Consider the following 17,455-nt stretch of genomic DNA (forward strand, 5'->3'; position numbering starts at 1 on the left):
CAAGAGATTGCAAGAAGGCTCCTTGCTTGGCTAAAGCATCAACCACATAATTTGCTGATCTCAAAATGAGAGACCAAAAACAATCAAAAAGATTGACAATATCAAAAAATTAAAAAAAAAGGCATCCCAATGGCACCACGGCGGTGAGGAGGCATTTCCGCACCAGCCGATCACCACCTTGAGTCTCCCTCGATCAGGATCGGCCCGGAGCAATGATCACAAAAAATACGAAGCCCATTAAGAAGACTTTGAAGCTCAGCCGTTTTGGAGTTCGCAATACCGAAAGGCCCAGAGAAGGAGAGGATCTAGTTCCCAAGAGAATCACGAATCACGCCACCGAAATCGGCTACGCCAGGGTTACCGAGAGAGGATCCGTCAAAATTCAACTAGACTCCAGCAGGAGGCGGGGTCCACTCGCAGATGACGGGGGGGCTTCGAAGAAATGTGGAGTTGGGCAAGACACCTCCAATTATTTCTAATGGATGATCCCGAGAAGGGGGAGAAGGCTTTTCGAGAGTAAAGCCAAGTAACAATATTGCCTGAGATGGTTTCAATGACTCGATCTTGAGTGCTAAATATGGCATTGAATCTTCTTTGATTGCGTTCAAGCCAAAGACCCCAGGGTATGAATGCAGATAAAGCAAAGATCATTAATTTCCCAAGACCGGGGATAGGAATTCCTGCAAGCATTCTGCAGGTGGCAGCCAAATCCTCAGGGAAGCAGAGATGGAGCCCAATTCTGCTAAGTATCGACGTCCACATCCCCCAAGAGAAAGGGCACAATAGAAGCAGGTGGCTGATAGTTTCTTCATTTGCATGACAGAAATGGCAGATGGGGTCAACTTCGAGTTGGCCACGAATTCTGAGATTGTCAGCAGAGAGAATCTTGTTGCGGCAATCACTCCACATGAAGAATTTAATTTTTGGAGAGGAGCTGAGACGCCATGTGAATTCCCACTGCATGCTTGGGACCACGAGTGATCCCAACTCGAATAACAAAATAAGCGGAGGAGACTGAGAAGGAGCCGCTTTTATCTGGCCACCAAATTAATTTATCTGTTTTGTTAGCTTGAATTCTGGCTGGCTGCAAAGCATCCAAACTAGCTTCAAGACCTTCTAGCTCAAATAGACCACGACGAGGCTGAATGTTCCATCCCCCATTATCAGCGACTTCAGCAATGGTACTATTCCTCAATCTTGAAATTTTGAAGAGGCTAGGAAAGGTGTTTTGAAGTGGCATATCACCCAACCACCAGTCTTCCCATAATCTGATATGATGGCCATCACCCACATAGAATCGAACTGCCGATGAGAAAGTTGGGGTAAGGAGATAGAGAGACCTCCATATAGGAGATAAATTCCTTCTGTTTCCCTCTTCAATCCACCAATTTGAGGAAATGCCGAGCTTTGAAAGCACCATATTTTTCCAGAGATTTGGAGCAAATGAGTTGAGTCTCCAAATTCATTTAAGGAGTAAGGCCTGGTTCATATCTTGGGAGAGCCGGATTTCGAGACCTCTGAAGCTCTTTGGGAGGCAAACTTCCACCCAATTGACCAAATGGTATTTGAAATCAGGGTTGTTTCCTCTCAAAAGAACGCTCTTCTTCATTTTATCCAGTTGCTGACAAACAGAGGTTGGGAAAGGCATGAAAGATAAATAATGGTTTGGAATGCTAACGATACATGATTTCAAAAGAGTCAACCTTCCTGCCTTGCTAAGCAACCGACCCTTCCATGAAGCAAGTTGCAATTCCATCTTCTCAATAATTAGAGTCCAAAGATCTTTGCAAATACACCCAGTGAACAGAGGAAGGTCGATATAGGTACAGGGGGTGGAAGAGATTATGCAACCAAGCACTTCCACCATTTCTGAGAGGGAGGGAGTTTGGGTTGATATTGAACCCAATCAAGGAAGTTTTTCTCCAATTGACTTTTTGACCTGAGCAAATTTCGAAGAGCCCCAAAACTGCCTTTACTTTTTTATGTTGTCCATTGTTCCTGCTCTGAAGATCAAAGTGTCATCCGCATATTGAAGGACAAGAATATTGAAAGCCGAGGAGTTGTTGGTTGGATGAAGCCATCCACATTCTTTGGCCGAAAATAGCATAGCAGAGAGGAATTCCGCCACAATCTTGAAGAGAAGAGGGGAAAGAGGATCTCCTTGTCTTAAACCTCTAGATCCATTGAAACATCCATAAACTGTACCATTCAAGACTAGAGAGTACGTAGCGGAGGACAGGCAGCTTCTAATCCAATATCTCCAACGATCTCCGAAGCCCATCCGGATCATGATGTCATCCAAAAGAACCCAATTTACCCGATCGAAGGCTTTTTTCTAAATACAGCTTAAGTGTACAAAAAGGATCATTCAAGCGGGAAAATTTATCAAACAACTCATGTGCTGCCATAGCTGAATCCAAGATGTTTCTACCCTTCAAGAAAGCACTGTGGTCATGACTGATGACAAGCGGGAGAACAATTTTGAGCATGTTTGCAAGGAGTCTAGCAATAACCTTGTACGAACTTGATATCAGGCTAATAGGACGAAAGTCACCGGGGGTCTCAACATTTCTCTTATTGGGGATCAGCGAGATAAAGGAAGCTCCCATGTTGCGGAAGGAGATGTCAGTCATGAAAAAACCTTCAACCATCTTATAAATACCTCCCTTGATAGTAGGCCAAGCACGGTGGTAGAATTCACCGTTAAATCCATCAGGGCCCGGGGCCCAATCACATGCCATGCCCAAGACTGCCTTTTCAATTTCCTTCTAGGAGAAAGGAGCTTCAAGAATAGAGGAAGCAGAGATGGGAAGATGCCCGAATTGAAGTTGCTGAACTTTGGGCCAGTTAATAAAATCATCAATGTATAAATCTGTGAAAAAACTGAGTAGCTTTTTAGTAATATGGATCCTATCCGACGTTACCTCATTATTGATGCATAAGGAGGTAATTCGGTTGGATCTCTTCCTCGTCGATGCGAGGGAGTGGAAAAATTTTGTATTGGCATCTCCTTCAGTTAGCCATTTAAAACGGGCTCTTTGTTTCCAGCTGACTCTTTCCTGAACTAGGAGAGCTTGCAACTCCACTTGAAGTGAAAGGCGAGTGGAAAATTCAGATTGAGTTAGGTACCTTTGTTCTTCTGAAGAATCCAGCTCAGCAATGCGGGTGAGGAGAGAGGATTTCTTTTCTTTGGCAGATTAGCGATGCCGGAAGGACCATTCCTTAAGAATCATTTTAGAGCTTTATCGGAAGAAACCACTCTGGCCAACCCCAAGCCAGTAAGTTGGACCACCAGTTTTTCAAAAGCACATCAAAATCATCATCCGAGAGCCAGGTGTTTTCAAATCTGAAAGGGGGAGGAGGGGGACCCCATCTTCCACACGAGGTGGATAAAAGGATGGGCCAATGGTCGGATCCTACCCGATTTAGGATTTTTCCGAAAATATCATCATAAAGATGAAGCCAATTTGAGTCGGTCAGGAAATGATCCAATTTCGAGAGGATAGGGTGCTACTACCCATTAGATCAAGTGAATGTTTTTTTTCCAGAGAGAGTGATCTCTTCCAATTCTCCACAACCAATGAAGTCAGCAAAACCCCTCATAGAATATCAGATGTGAGTAGCTAGAGGTTGCTTTTCATCGCAGAAACGAATCGCATTGAAATCTCCCACAAAAATCCACGGAAGAGACCACTGAAGATGGAGGTTAGAGCTCTTCCCAGAAATTTCTCCTCTCGCGATAACGGTTGGGACCGTAAACTCCAGCGAGGCACCACTAAGAATCAGAGCAGCGATCACAGAAATGAATCCCCATAAGTTCCGTGTTTGATGTTGATTGCATCGAAGAGAGAGGTATCCCATAGAACCATGATTCCACCAGAAAGGTCGATCGAATTTACAGCCAACCATTGCAACGAGGGGCAGTTCCAGAGGTCTCGAGCGAGGCTGTCGGTCGGATTTTGGCATTTTGTTTCTTGGAGCACCACAATAGAAGGTTTGACTTGTGAAAAGAGGCGACAAATTATTGCTCGATTCCGTGAAGATCCTACTCCTCGGACATTCCAAGAGATTAAGATCATTTAAAACTGATTTGTTGAACTCCCATATCTGGTTTCCGTCCTGGTTTCCATCTTGGAGTCTGTCCATGGAAAACCACTCCCAAGAGACAAGCCAGATTCATCATGTTTTGCCAAGTTGCCTCATCCTACTGACTTCGTTGGGATTGTAGTTCTGCTGCCATCCTTTCAGTTGGAGGGAGGGGTAGTTTGAGATGGTCAGGGGGGGAGTTCTGGTGGCCAAAGCAGTCCCTGATTGGCATCGGGTGAGGCCACTCTTTTCCCTTCTATGGTAGGTAGCCAGAATTGGAAGAGTAGGAAGCTCCAGGTTGAACACGGTGTTAGGATTGGACTCAGGTTCTGATGTGGTTTTTGGGCGATGATCAGTGAGTGAGGAAGGTAGTTCAGGTAGTTTTTGCGTCCTAGAGATGAGATTGGACGCAAAAAATTCAATGGTGTTTGGAGGCGTTGGGGAAGCCATCGCCATATCTGGAGGGGTTGGTTTTGCCACGATTCGAAGTAAATTGTGTCTGGGCAAGGGCTGAACCCATCGGAATTGTTATCCTCTTGATAGCTGAAAAGGGGGTTATGGAAGGTAGGGGTGAAGAAAAAAATTTTATGATTATCTAGTGGTGGTGATAGGTGTATGTCACAGACCTTTTACAAGAATATGGTTTGTTGGGTGTTAAACCAGTGAAAACACTATGGAGTTTGGCATGATCTTCATAATGAATAGAGTGAGGAACCTAAAGACAAGACAATGTATCGTTGTTTAGTTAGCAAACTCATATATGCCACAGTTACTCGTCCTGACATCTCCCTTGTAGTTAGTGTTGTTAGCCAATTCACGAAAGGTTCACCTAGAGGCTACATACAGAATATTGAGGTACTTGAAAGGATCATCTAGAAAGGGAGTGTTCTTTAAATCTCAGGATCAGTTGACAATAGAAACCTTTTTAGATGCTGACTACATAGGGTCAAAACTTGAAAGAAAGTCTACCACAGGTTATTGTGTGTTCTTGGGGGGTCTGGTTAGCTAGAAGAGTAAGAAGCAAAATGTTATAGCCAAATCAAGTGCTTAAGTTGTGGTCAAGGAGTTGAAGTGGGTAAGATTTGTGGTCAAAAAATTTAACCTACAAAAGGATGAACCTATGACTATGTACTATGACAACCAGGCAACCATATTCATTGCAAGAAATTTGGAGTTCCATAAGAGAACTAAATATATTGAAGTGGATTGTCATTTCGTCTGAGATGCAGTAATGAAGAAGGAAGTCGTCACTCCCTATGTTAGGTCTAGTGACCAGGTGGCAGACATGTTTACTAAATCATCAGGTAAACGTGAGTTTGAATCTTTCTGTGGCAAGTTGGGACTCATGGATGCAATCCAAGCACAGTTGCTTGCATCTGATGATGTGCCTTTGTCCTAGTGCTTTCAATACGGTAATGCATGTAGAATCGATTGTGGCACCAGAAGGCAATAAAGAAACTAAAAATATTGAGATTGTTGCCCTCAACATAAAACATGGGCCAAGTGGACCAGAGGCTATCTGTGGGCGTGGAGGAGGTAGCAAAGGACAAGACTGAAATAGCTTAGGTTGTGGTAGAGGTCAAGGTGATTGTACAGGTAACAAATGGTTTTGTATTAAAGAACAAGTATTGAAGAGTCTTACAAGACTCTCACAGTAAGAAGTCGCATAGAGTCAGATTTAATATGGTGGAGTCTTACAGGAGTCTAACAGAAAGAGGTCTCACAGAAGAGTCTCAGTTCAAGGCGTTTTAGTTATATTAGTTTTCTATTTATGTTCAATTGTTCTAAAATTTATCTTTTAGTGTTTAACTTTGGGTGTAACTAGGACAAGGGTAGTCTAATCGTAATTAAATTCTACTATTTTCCTCTAAAATAAATAGAGTTTCATTGTACTCAAATTAAAACAATTAGAGAAGTTTTTCTCTTTTCCATAAATTAACATGGTATCAGAGCGGATTCTGTGAGTTGACTCGGTCAACCCATAAAGATAATGTGATCATTTTTTGGTTTATCATCTCCAATAGTTTAGGTTCGTATTCTACCTTGTCTTTCTTTCCTGCCCTAAAACCCATTGTTTCTTTGGCATTCGCATACACACAAAACTTTTCATATTTCAAATTATATATTAGCGGAAAGATCATTGAGTCTACTTTCCAACGCAAAATAATTTTGGCAATCAAAGTTTTCTGCATAGAGAAATCAATATTTGAAAAAGCAAAGGTCAAGCAACAAGACAGGTTTGAGCACCGACAGAAAGCTTCAATTTTCGAGCCATTTTATGTCATCCAAAACGAGACTTTATATAAAGAATTATATGTCAAAAGAAAGATCTGTAAATCTATTTTCTTACCTATCAAACAAATTCTCAATCTAAATTTTCTAAAGGGAGATATTAATATCGGAAGAGTCAATGATCATGATGGCAAAAGAAGAAAGAGTAGTCAATTCGGCTAGATTACAGAGTCCGAGATGTATTAGATTCTTTCTCTCAAAAGAAGTATATTTTATGAAGAGATATTACACATGAATGAAAGGTATCGAAATCTAGTTTCAAGGAGCAAATTTCGTGTCTATCTGATCTATATGTAAGAAGATATTCTCATTGGAGTCGGCAAGCGTTAAACTACTTAATGAAGTAAATCAAGAGGTCATAAAAGATTCAAGAACTAATTTATGTCAAATTAGGTATCAATTTAAAGCTACTTAAGTCAATTTTCATGAGAATCAAACCTTTTGTTATTTTGAGCTATATTTTTGGAGATATTGATATCAGAAGCACCAAAGGTCAGTTTTACCAAAAATCTCTCATTTTCTTATTTTCTCTCTTATTATCTCTCCATGCATTGACGTGAATTAAGTTTTCTTTTCTCCTAGAATCCTTGTTTATTAGACAAATTTCTCTTCTAATCAGAGAGTTTTGGTCAGACTTAATCACTCCATGATGTGCTTGTTCATGGTATGCATATCCTACTTCAATGTTGTTTTCAAGTTTTACGTTTTTGTTACTTAGTTGTGTATCTTCTACATTATCATTTCTGAAAAATTGTGGTCACCCCAAGAAAGTTATACTTGGTCAAATTTATTAAGTTCTACCATTATAGTCTCCCCTAGTTTTTCAAAAAAAAAAAAAAAGGTCACATTCTAGATTCGTTTGAAAGTATGAGTGTTGCATAGTCGCCTCCTTCCGGTTAAAGTTGTTTTCCTCTAGTATTTTTTCAGTTTATCATACTGTGTTTTCACCACTTCAGAGCAATGCCTAGACCCACTACATAAAAAGTATAAGAGTGTGCCCAGCATCCAACTCGAGTCAAGTCTTTTATTCTTCACCCAAGAGGTGATTTGTGTTTGAACTACCCTTAAAAAGTGAGTAGTCTCTTTGTTGTGCCCTAAAGTTAAATAATTTTTCCGCCTTCAAAATTTAGCGGAGTGTGTTTAAGACTGACTATTTTAACTGGTATATGGAGCTTTGTCGTACAGCTAAAAGTGGTGTGTTTTGTCCAAGTTGGATCTCTCTGTCTTTTTTATCCCCAACTTGAGGGGAAGTAGTAGAAGAAGTATAGGAAAGAGGTATGTTATTCCACAGGTTGTGGTAATTTTTATATGACCAAAATATTCAAGAAAAGAGGAGAACAAAAGGTAAAGTTTTTGCGTCTATAAAGAATTTTTTTTTTAGCAAAAGAAAATTGAAAACCATGAATCCTTTTCATTGCAAGTTGAAGTTATAAATTCTAGCTTGAGGAGGGGTATTGAAAAGCAAGTATGGAAAAATCTTACATGACTCTCACAATAAGAGGTCTCGTAGAGCCAAAATTAATATGGTGGAGTCTTATAGGAGTCTCATAGAATGAGATCTCATAGAAGAGTCTCAGTTAAACGTGTTTTAGTTATATTAGCCTTCTATTTATGTTCAATTGTTCAATTGTTCTAGGACTTATCTTTTAATGTTTAACTTTGGGTGTAATTGGGACAACGGTAGTTTAATTATAATTGGATTCTACTAATTTCCTCTATTATAAATAGAAGTTCATTGTACTCAAATTAAAACAAGCCTGTGAAATTTTTCTCTTTTCGAGAAATTCAACATGTTGGGACAAGTTTGTTTGTTTTTTTAAATGATGCTGAATTTATTAAGACAAAATCTCAAGAGAGCAATTTACAAAGGAAGGAAGCCTTCCCAAACAATGAGAGATTACTTGGAAGTTCCGAATTTAGCCAATTTATCAACCAAAGAGTTGGCTGATCTAGGAATGAGATTCCAATTACAATGAATAGATGACACAATGTCAGCAATAAAATAGTGTTGGCCAATTCATGTTGTAGACAATAGTGAGACGCATGCAACTCGTGTAGTTGACATTGGCAAGGTGCCCCAAATGAACTTAAGCAATTGGTCTAGCAAATGGCCCAATTGACTTCTTCCTTCGCATCCATAGTTCAACCTACTCCTTCAACTAAAGCCACTCTAGCCAGTTCAGCTTTGCATGTGAGTCTAATTTCTACATGGGTTATTGATTCAAGTGCATCTTGACATATGTCATGTATACCTTCATTGTTTTTGTTCCTTAATCAATCCTCGCAATTAAACAAGTTACTCTTGTTGATGGTTCATCCTCTCCAGTTAGCCAAGTAGGCTTAGTTCAACCTACTTCGTCTTTACTCTTAGATTTTGTTTTATTTGTTCTCAAATTTACAATTAATGCTCTTTTTGTTAGTCAAATCATTAAATCCTTGAATTGTTCAGTAACCTTCAACCCTACTTTATGTTTTTTAGGAGCCAAACGAGGAGGATGATTGGTTTAGGGCGTGACAAAGATGGGTTGTATCACATGGAAGGTCTATCATAGCAAACATCTTCAGCCCTTCATGAAGATGGTGCACCTTCCAATGGCATCTTCGGCTAGGCTATCCTTCTTTGGCAAGTTGTCTCAGTTATTTTTCTCCTTGCCATCTAATCTCGTGTTTCAGTGTAAGTCTTGTCAATTAGGGAAGCACCAACAAGTGTCATTTTCATCCAGTAAAACTCACAGTAGTGGTCTATTCGAAATAATTCATCCAGATGTATGTGGACCATGTCCAATTACTAGTGTATATGATTACAATTCATTTATTGATGATTTTAGTTGGTCTACTTGAGTGTATCTCCAACTGGAGAAATCTGAAGTTTTCACTATATTCTTGAATTTTTACAATGAAATAAAAATACAGTTTGGTGCTTCTCTTAGTATCTTGCATACAAATGATGGGCTAAAGTTCATGAACCATATATTTGATTCATTTTATCAACTATTGGTATCATTCATCAATCTTCCAATGTGAACACTCCACAGAAGAATGGAGTTATGGAGAGGAAGAACTATCATTTGTTTGAAGTTCCATCAACTATTTTATTCCATATGCATCTTCCCAAATCTTACTAGGGTGCTTTCTGAATAGGATGCCTTCCTCAAAGTTGGAGGGAAAACTCCTTTCCAAGTCCTTAAGCCTGATAGTGAGTTATTTCCTTTTTGTCCTCGAGTCTGATAGTGAGTTATTTCCTTTTTGTCCTCGAGTCTGATAGTCAGTAATATCCTTTTTGTCCTCGAGTTTTTAACTGTGTGTTTTGTGCATGTGTTTGGCCATATGTTCATAAACTGTTTCCCAAAGCCATTAAGCATGCTTTTTTGGGTTACACACACAAAAAAGGCAGAACTTGTTGTCCTTCATCAAGGAAGACATTGGTGTCAATTGATATTACATTCTTTGAATATGTTTCATATTTTCTCATGTCCATCAGTTCACCCATTAGCCTTCTTCTGACACGACGGATCTTGTTGCTCCTAGTCTTTTGGAGGAGTTTTCTAACCCCAGCTGCTGAATCAAAGCCATTACAGGTTTATCAATGCAAAAAACCTCCCAAGACATTGTCTAAGAGTCTCTCTACTACATGTGCTAGCACCTTCTTAATCTATAATTCCTGGAGGTATGTGATCTGAATCTTCCTATTGTTGTTTGTAAAGGCGTTCTTACTTCTACTAGATATCCTATTTCTAGTTTGTTTCCTTTGATTTCCTATTGGTTTCCTTCAAGATGTTTGTGCTATCTTTGTCTTTGTGTGATATTCCTTCTTCGGTACAAGAAGCTATGTTGTCTCTTTCATGGAAGCAGGCTATGTACATAGAGCTTGAAGATTTACTTGACTGAGGCACATGGACATTATATGATCCGCTTCTAGAGCTACAAGAATGTTGTTGGGTATATACAGTAAATTATAAAGATTTGAAATTTTCTCTCTTGTAGCCAGATTTTGTTCTGTTTGGATTATTATTTTAGTGGCAGTGACCAAGGGCAAGCGTTTATTTTAGTTGGACATAAAAAATGGAAACTTGGATGAAGATGTATACATAGATCAACCTCCTAGATATGTTATTAAGAAGGAAACTGGAAACATATGCAAGAAAAAGACAATTTACAATCTCAAGCAAAGTCTTAGAGGTTGGTTTGACAAGTTCAACAAGGTTTTTATGCCATTGGATTTTTGTAGAAGCCACTATGATCATTCCTATTTGTCATGAAGAGACCTATTGGAATTGTCGGATTGATTGTATATATAGATGATATAGTATTATCAGTAAGTGAAAAGCAAGGGATTGAAGTTTCCAAATAAAGAATTAGGGTCACTTAAATATTTTCTTGGGATTGAGGTAGACAAAAGCAAAGCAAGAATTGTATCGATACAATGGAAACATTACGTAGATATGTTGTAGGAGTATGGGTAAACCTGCAGAAACACCTATGGAGGTGAGTCTTAATCTTAATGAAGATAGTAGTGTCGAACTTAAGAATAAGATCATTTACAAAAGACTTATAGGTAAACTTATTTATGCTAAATTACACGCCTAAATATATCCTTGTAAATTTCATCTGGAAACAACTCCCAGAATATTGTGATACCTGAAGGGGGCTCTGAAGTTGAGTCCTAGGCCCATCCCAAAATGACTAACCAACTTAGGAAACCTTTTTCCCAACTAATAAACTCAAGATCTTTGTACTCACTAATCCATGTGGGACTATTTCTTAACACTCCCCCTCACGTGTAGGCCCTCTTTTGTGGCTCTACAAGTGGATAATTTAGGTGTATGCCATCTTTTGTGGCTCTACAAGTGGATAATTTAGGTGTAGGCCCTCTTTTGTGGCTCTACAAGTGGATAATTTAGGTATATGCCCTCTTTTGTGGCTCTACAAGTGGATAATTTAGGTGTAGGCCCTCTTTTGTGGCTCTACAAGTGGATAATTTCGATGTAGGCCCTCTTTTGTGGCTTTACAAGTGGAAAATTTTAGTTGTAGACCCTCATATGAGTACCTGCTCCAATACCATGTTAAATTGGGTCCAAGGCCCATCCCAAAATGACTAGCCAACTTAGGAAACCTTTTTCTCAACCAATAAACTCAAAATCTTTGTACTCAGTAATCCATGTGGGGCTATTCCTTAAGAGGGGCACTAGGAAAATGTTGTTGTACGAGCTACATGGTCACTTAAAGCTTGAGGCATATTCAAATGCAGACTATGTGGCATTCAAATTGCATCAGAAATCTACTATAGACTATTGTGTATCTGATGGAGGAAAATTAATTAACAGGAAAAATATGAAAAAAAATATCGTGGGCCGCTCTAATGCAGAAGCCATATACAGAGAATGGTGCATATAGTTAATGAGCTCATGTGGTTTAGGTTTGTACTATAAGAGTTTAACTTGCCCACTATAGAAGTTGTTAAGTTGGGAAGAGGTTTCTTGAGTTGAATAGTTATTTTGGGATGGGCTTTGGACCCAACTTCACAGAAGTCATGATTATGCATAGTGTGATAATCAAACTGCAATTTTTATTGCTAGTAATCCTATATTTCACGAATAAACTAAGCATGTCGAAGTTGATTGTTACTTCATCCGTAACACAATAATGAGTTAGAGGGATGATCACTTCACATTTACAATCTGCTGATCAACTTGGTGAAATATTTATCAAGGCCTAGGGCAAGACAAAATTTGAGATTTTTTGTAACAAACTGGGGCTTCTCAATATATACACTCTAGCCTGAAGAGAAGTGTTAGAATTTATTTAAGGGTGTTCTGGTCATTTTACCCTCTAGTATACTCCTCTCGAGGGTAATATGTCCGGTACTATGTTAGAAGCATAAGTTCAATTTTCACAGCATTCTAAGTAGTATTTAGAAAGTTATGAAAGATTAAGGGATAAGAGATATTTTGTCACTTTATTGACTTTCACTTAAGAGGTAAATAAATAGAAAGGGGGTCAATTTTCTCCCTCATCAAGTGCAAAGAGACACACTCTTCTCCTCTCTCTTCTCTCTATTCTTCTTCTTTTCCTCTCCTTTTCTCCCCAAGTTACATTTTTACAATTCAAAAAAATACTAGCCACGTTTAACACAAAATGTCAAGTAATTACACCAAGCACCACAGAAATCATACAGTACTTAATAGAAAGAAGAGCAAGTTAGTAGACATGCGCAGAGTGATCAACTGACCCTTCTGCCTAAGCTTCAGATTGTATGCCCTCTCAAGTTCATATTTGCGCTTCCATTCAGCTGCCTCGACTTGAGCAGCAGCTTTTCCTTCAGCTACTCGCCTTAATGCCTTTGCAACCGCTAACAGTAAACCAGAGTAAGCAATTCGTCAATGTGAAGCAAGAGTTTGGGACAACAGAGATTTCAAAGGTAAAGCGGGATATTTGGCTGGAAACCCAGGAAAATACTTGATACAGATTCACACCATAAAATAAACTCCAGGGAGTCTCAACCAAAACCCAATTATGCAAAATATAAAAATGAGAAATAAAAGAAAATTTTGTCTGTTCAAGGAAAGAGAAATAGTGAAAGGCTTGGAGAATGCGTCTTTCAGATTACTTCCTGAAATAGAAAAAGAATAAATTATAAAAATTAATGTCAAGGATGAGTTAGAATCTAATTTACTTCTCAAAGCCTCAGAGAACTCCACAAGGTGATCATCAATTGCTTTGAAAGGTCGCTGTTGAAATATTTCCTGCATCACTATTTCAGAGTCCAAGGGAGAAAGTGCATCCATAAGCCCATTTCCCTCCAACTGTGAGGAATTTAAATTTGAATTTCCTTCTCCAGAAAAATCCTGTTTTCAGTGAAAATCAGTGAGACAAGCAGGGCCTGGATGAAAAGTAAAATTAACAATTTAAGTCCAGAAACAATCTTCAATTTCACTTTTTTCTTTAACTTGATGGTGAATTTCATTAACAAATAAATAATACATTAATTTACAATGAAGAGGACAAGCCTCAATTGTGATCTTGGAGAGGGAGAAACTTGCAAGTACTGACAATTTCACAATTTGTCAACATTGCCAGAGCACAAAAGAAGAGGAAAGAGAAATGACGAGGAAAAAAACTCATCCGAAAAAAAAATAGCATATCATGTCTTCATAAAAAAAAATAGCATATCATGTCAGCCAATAGTGTGGTACAACATGAGCATGGCATCCCATGATATACTAATAAGTTATAAGCAGAATTTCCTATTGAACCATAATAGCCTATTACAGATATCCTAGTTTTACAATTTCCGTTTCTATTAGAAATCAGCTGCGTGTTTTATAACTCCTTTGCATCATACATAGTAGGAATACCAATACTACCATATCACAAGGTATAGAAAAGAGTTGTAAAAAAACTTCCTATTTAATCAGAAAACTAAATAGTTTTATAATTTCATGTTCTAGTAGAAATCTAAGTGCAAATTTTGACATAAATGTTTTTAGAAACATCTAATGCCTCTAACTAGTGCCAGAGTACTACCACTTTGAGACTGGTATATTTGAAAGTCTAGTTTTATGTGCCCCAAACAGAACCTCGATTGATAGAAACATGTATTAGGTACTTAGAGCATAAAACAGGAGCCAGAGTCTTGAAGTTTCAAGAGTATCAGAAGTAGCGTTGGGAAGAACTGAGTGAAATAAACACAACAACAGATTAAATTACTTTTGCTTTTGTGAAGTTGGGTCCAAGGCCCATCCCAAAATGACTAGATATCTTAGGAAACCTCTTTCCCAACTAATAAACTAAACATATTTGTTCTCACTAATCCATGTGGGATTATTCCTTAATATTCTCCCTCACATGTAGGCCCTCTAGGCTCTTACATGTGGATGATTTGGGTGGATGGCCACATATGAGTACCTACTCTGATAGCATATGAAGTTGGGTCCAAGGCCCTTCCCAAAATGACTAACCAACTTAGGAAACCTTTTTCCCAACTAATAAATTCAAAATCTTTCTACTCACTAATCCATGTGGGACTATTCCCTAACACTCCCCATCACGTGTAGGCCCTCTTTTGTAGCTATATATGGATAATTTAGGTGGAGGCCCACATATGAGTACCTACGCTAATACCATGTGAAGTTGGGTCCAAGGCCCATCCCAAAATTACTAGCTATCTTCAGAAACCTCTTTCCCAACTAATAAACCCAACATATTTGCTCTCACTAATCCATGTGGGACTATTCCTTAATAGCTTTTTTGTCTGTTTCATTTCTTGAGTGAGCAGAGTTTTTAAAAAAAAAAAAAATTAAATGTTGACTACTCATGCATACTCCTTTCCCTTTGGTGAGACTTGGCCATTGAGTCAAAGGCCTCAATCCACCTGAGTAGATTAACTATATCCTACAAAACTAGCACTATCACCTTCTTTTACCCTTTACCTTCTTTTACCCTTTAATGGTGACTTGAATTTATAAGCTTGTTATATTGAATTTCAATTTTTTGAGAAGAATAATTATAGCTCCACAGAACTAGTATTTGGACCTTAATCCCTTTATGGCGACTGGAATTCGTAAGGTCGTTATATTGCATAAGCACAGAAGGCACTATTTAGGCAGCTCCAGAAATAGAAGACACACACATGTCTCTGAAGAGGAATTTGTTGATGTCATTTAGTACGGCTGATTGATCTAATGAATTTTATGCCAATTTATCAAAATAAACTTACCTAATTAAATGCCATAGAGGTTGAAATTTATGCAAACGTCCTGTGTTAGATTTGTTTTCAAATTGGTCACAGAAATTTGTTGAGGACCATAGAGGGAGAGTTTGTTATATCTTTTGACAAATTTGAACACAAAATTACCATGTGGACAACTAAATTAAACAAATATAAGATGTTCTAGTATGTAAATTAACACGACAGTTGTCTAAAAGAATTTTGAGTCAAAACTCTTAAAAGTTTTCAACTAATCGTATTTCTCCACTGCTTTGGCATGCAACTAAGTAGAGCAATCCAAAAGGAATGAATTCAGCCCTAAGCACGAAAAAATTTGACCTTGAAAAGCTACATATTAGAAGCCAGCGGTTGAAGGATCCAAATTAAGATCTTCAATCAGGAAGATTAACCGAATAAAGATGATGTGAAACAAGTGATTCCAAAGAAATGGGGATCCAATAAGCTTTGAAAGATTGTTGATCGAATCGCATCCATTCTCAGACAAGCAAGTAGTTAAAGCACTCAAAAACGGCAATAACTGCAATGAACTGAAACAACTCTACCCTTTCCTTCCCCCTTAAAGTAGTAGATATGTAGTATGACTGTAAGAGTAGCGTAATAACTACCCATCCCCCTCACTTGATTCTCCATGCAAGGCCCTTTGAATTTCCCACAATCAAGAGCCAAGCTTGAACAAGAAAGTAATGCTAAGTTCCACTAAAATCCAAAATTATTTCAGTTATATATCCAATGATAAGGTAAAAATATGAACTTGGTTATATTTACAATTCTGCAGAGACAAAGACCCTTTTTCCAGCCTCATTTCCCAGATAGTGTTGCAATCATTCTATTAAAATCAGTTTTCCAAACTGACTGAAAATTTCTGGCGTTGCTCAAAAGCGCCACTACTCCAAAAACACAAGACTGTCCAAGACAGAACGGCGCCAACATCACAGTCTAATTCTACCTCAAGAGCCAATACGCCAGACAAATTGCAATCCCATAATTTATAATCCCTAATTTGCAGCACAGTAGGCACCAAGCCCATACAAACATAACAGAAGAAAAGCGGAATCAAAAGGAAATTCGTATGAAGGTTGAAAACAAGAATCGTAGATGCAAGGAAAAAAAACAGAAACGAAAAAAGAGGCTTAGAGCGTACATTGGAAGTCAGCTCCCGAGGAGACATGGAGAATTGTTTTAGAGAGAGAAAGAGAGAAAGAGAGAGAGAGAGAGAAGAAAGAATGAATACGAAGTCAAATGAAGCTAGAATTTGGTCGAGCCGTTTTATGCCTTTCTTTAAATGGAGAAAAGAAGAGAGCAGATTGGCGTGGCCCACACGCCGGCGCGTGGCGGTGGGTGGAGTCGTCGTGGAGATGTTATTCTTTACCGAATTACGTCACATGGGGTGCTGGTCAACTCACGTTGGAAAGTCTACTCTCCCACCACATCGCCTCTCTGTTCTCGCCTCCACAGCCAGACGTCTGTTCACGCTGTTGACCGGCGAGGAGCACTGTTCCACCGCTTTCTCGGAGAAGCGCACCTAAATTTTTGTGAATGAGGAATCCTCTCAGTACAGCGTCGCATTTGTTTGGTAAAGCTGCCCGCGAACTTTTATTTCATCTTAAATGAAATTGATTTCCTCATGAAAAATTCCTCGATCAACAGTCGAAATATCCGAGACCTTTCTATAATCATAGTTCTTCACCCAGATTCGGATTTTCTATTTGCAGAAGTAGGAGACTGGCCACCAGAAAAATACTTCACTTCCGTGAACTACTGTAACCTTTTAGGCGTGGCTCAAAAAGCCGTTAGTGCACCCTGATGTGAAGTGAAAGTGAATTGGAATTCACTTTCATGTGGGGTTAATGGCTGTCAGGGGTTAGTCACAATGAACATGAATTGAAGTGAAAAATTGAATTAAACTGAAATGAATTGATTCAACTTCAACTCATATTTGGGTGTTAGTGTAGACGAGTTCAAGTGGCTGAAAAACAGATTTCAGTATTAGTGCCCCCAAATAAAAAATATGATATAAAGAAGAGAATGAGTAACTTTTGATAATATACTTAAACAGAACATATACCTAAACATATAATTAACCAAAATAAATGCGGTTAATACACTTATAAATGATTTAATGTGTAGTATTAGAATATATTAATATCTTAATTAATGAAAAACTATATTATATTACTTAATGATTATAATTTATTATAAATTAAAATAATAATTACATGTGACTAGAATAAATTATACAAAATTAATAAAAAAATTAAAAATAACATAAGAGAATATAATAAATAAACCTAATGGTTTAATTAATTATAGCAATTGGATAATTAAACCAATTAATGATTACAGTTTATT

General features: G+C 38.2%; 1 protein-coding gene across 2 annotated transcripts in view; it reads right to left on the reverse strand.

The window, feature by feature from the left end:
• LOC137958688 (probable NAD kinase 1) overlaps positions 1–16,750 on the reverse strand; it is a 48,687-nt gene extending 31,937 nt beyond the window's left edge. Inside the window, exons 1-3 of one of the 2 annotated variants that reach the window (XM_068805779.1) lie at positions 16,510–16,750; positions 13,052–13,223; positions 12,608–12,727 (exon numbers count right to left, since the gene is read on the reverse strand). In XM_068805779.1, coding sequence (XP_068661880.1) covers positions 12,608–12,727; positions 13,052–13,223; positions 16,510–16,536 — 319 coding nt within the window. In that variant the 5' untranslated portion in view covers positions 16,537–16,750. Of the gene's footprint in view, positions 1–12,607; positions 12,728–13,051; positions 13,224–16,247 lie in introns of both variants that reach the window. The other variant, XM_068805778.1, reaches the window with a different exon arrangement.
• Positions 16,751–17,455: the final 705 nt, after the last annotated feature.

Source organism: Aristolochia californica, unplaced genomic scaffold (assembly GCF_029961685.1).
Source record: "Aristolochia californica isolate CCGP_79_NKW_82.1479 unplaced genomic scaffold, dmAriCali1.0.hap1 SCAF_3, whole genome shotgun sequence".
Classification (NCBI taxonomy): Eukaryota; Viridiplantae; Streptophyta; class Magnoliopsida; order Piperales; family Aristolochiaceae; genus Aristolochia; species Aristolochia californica.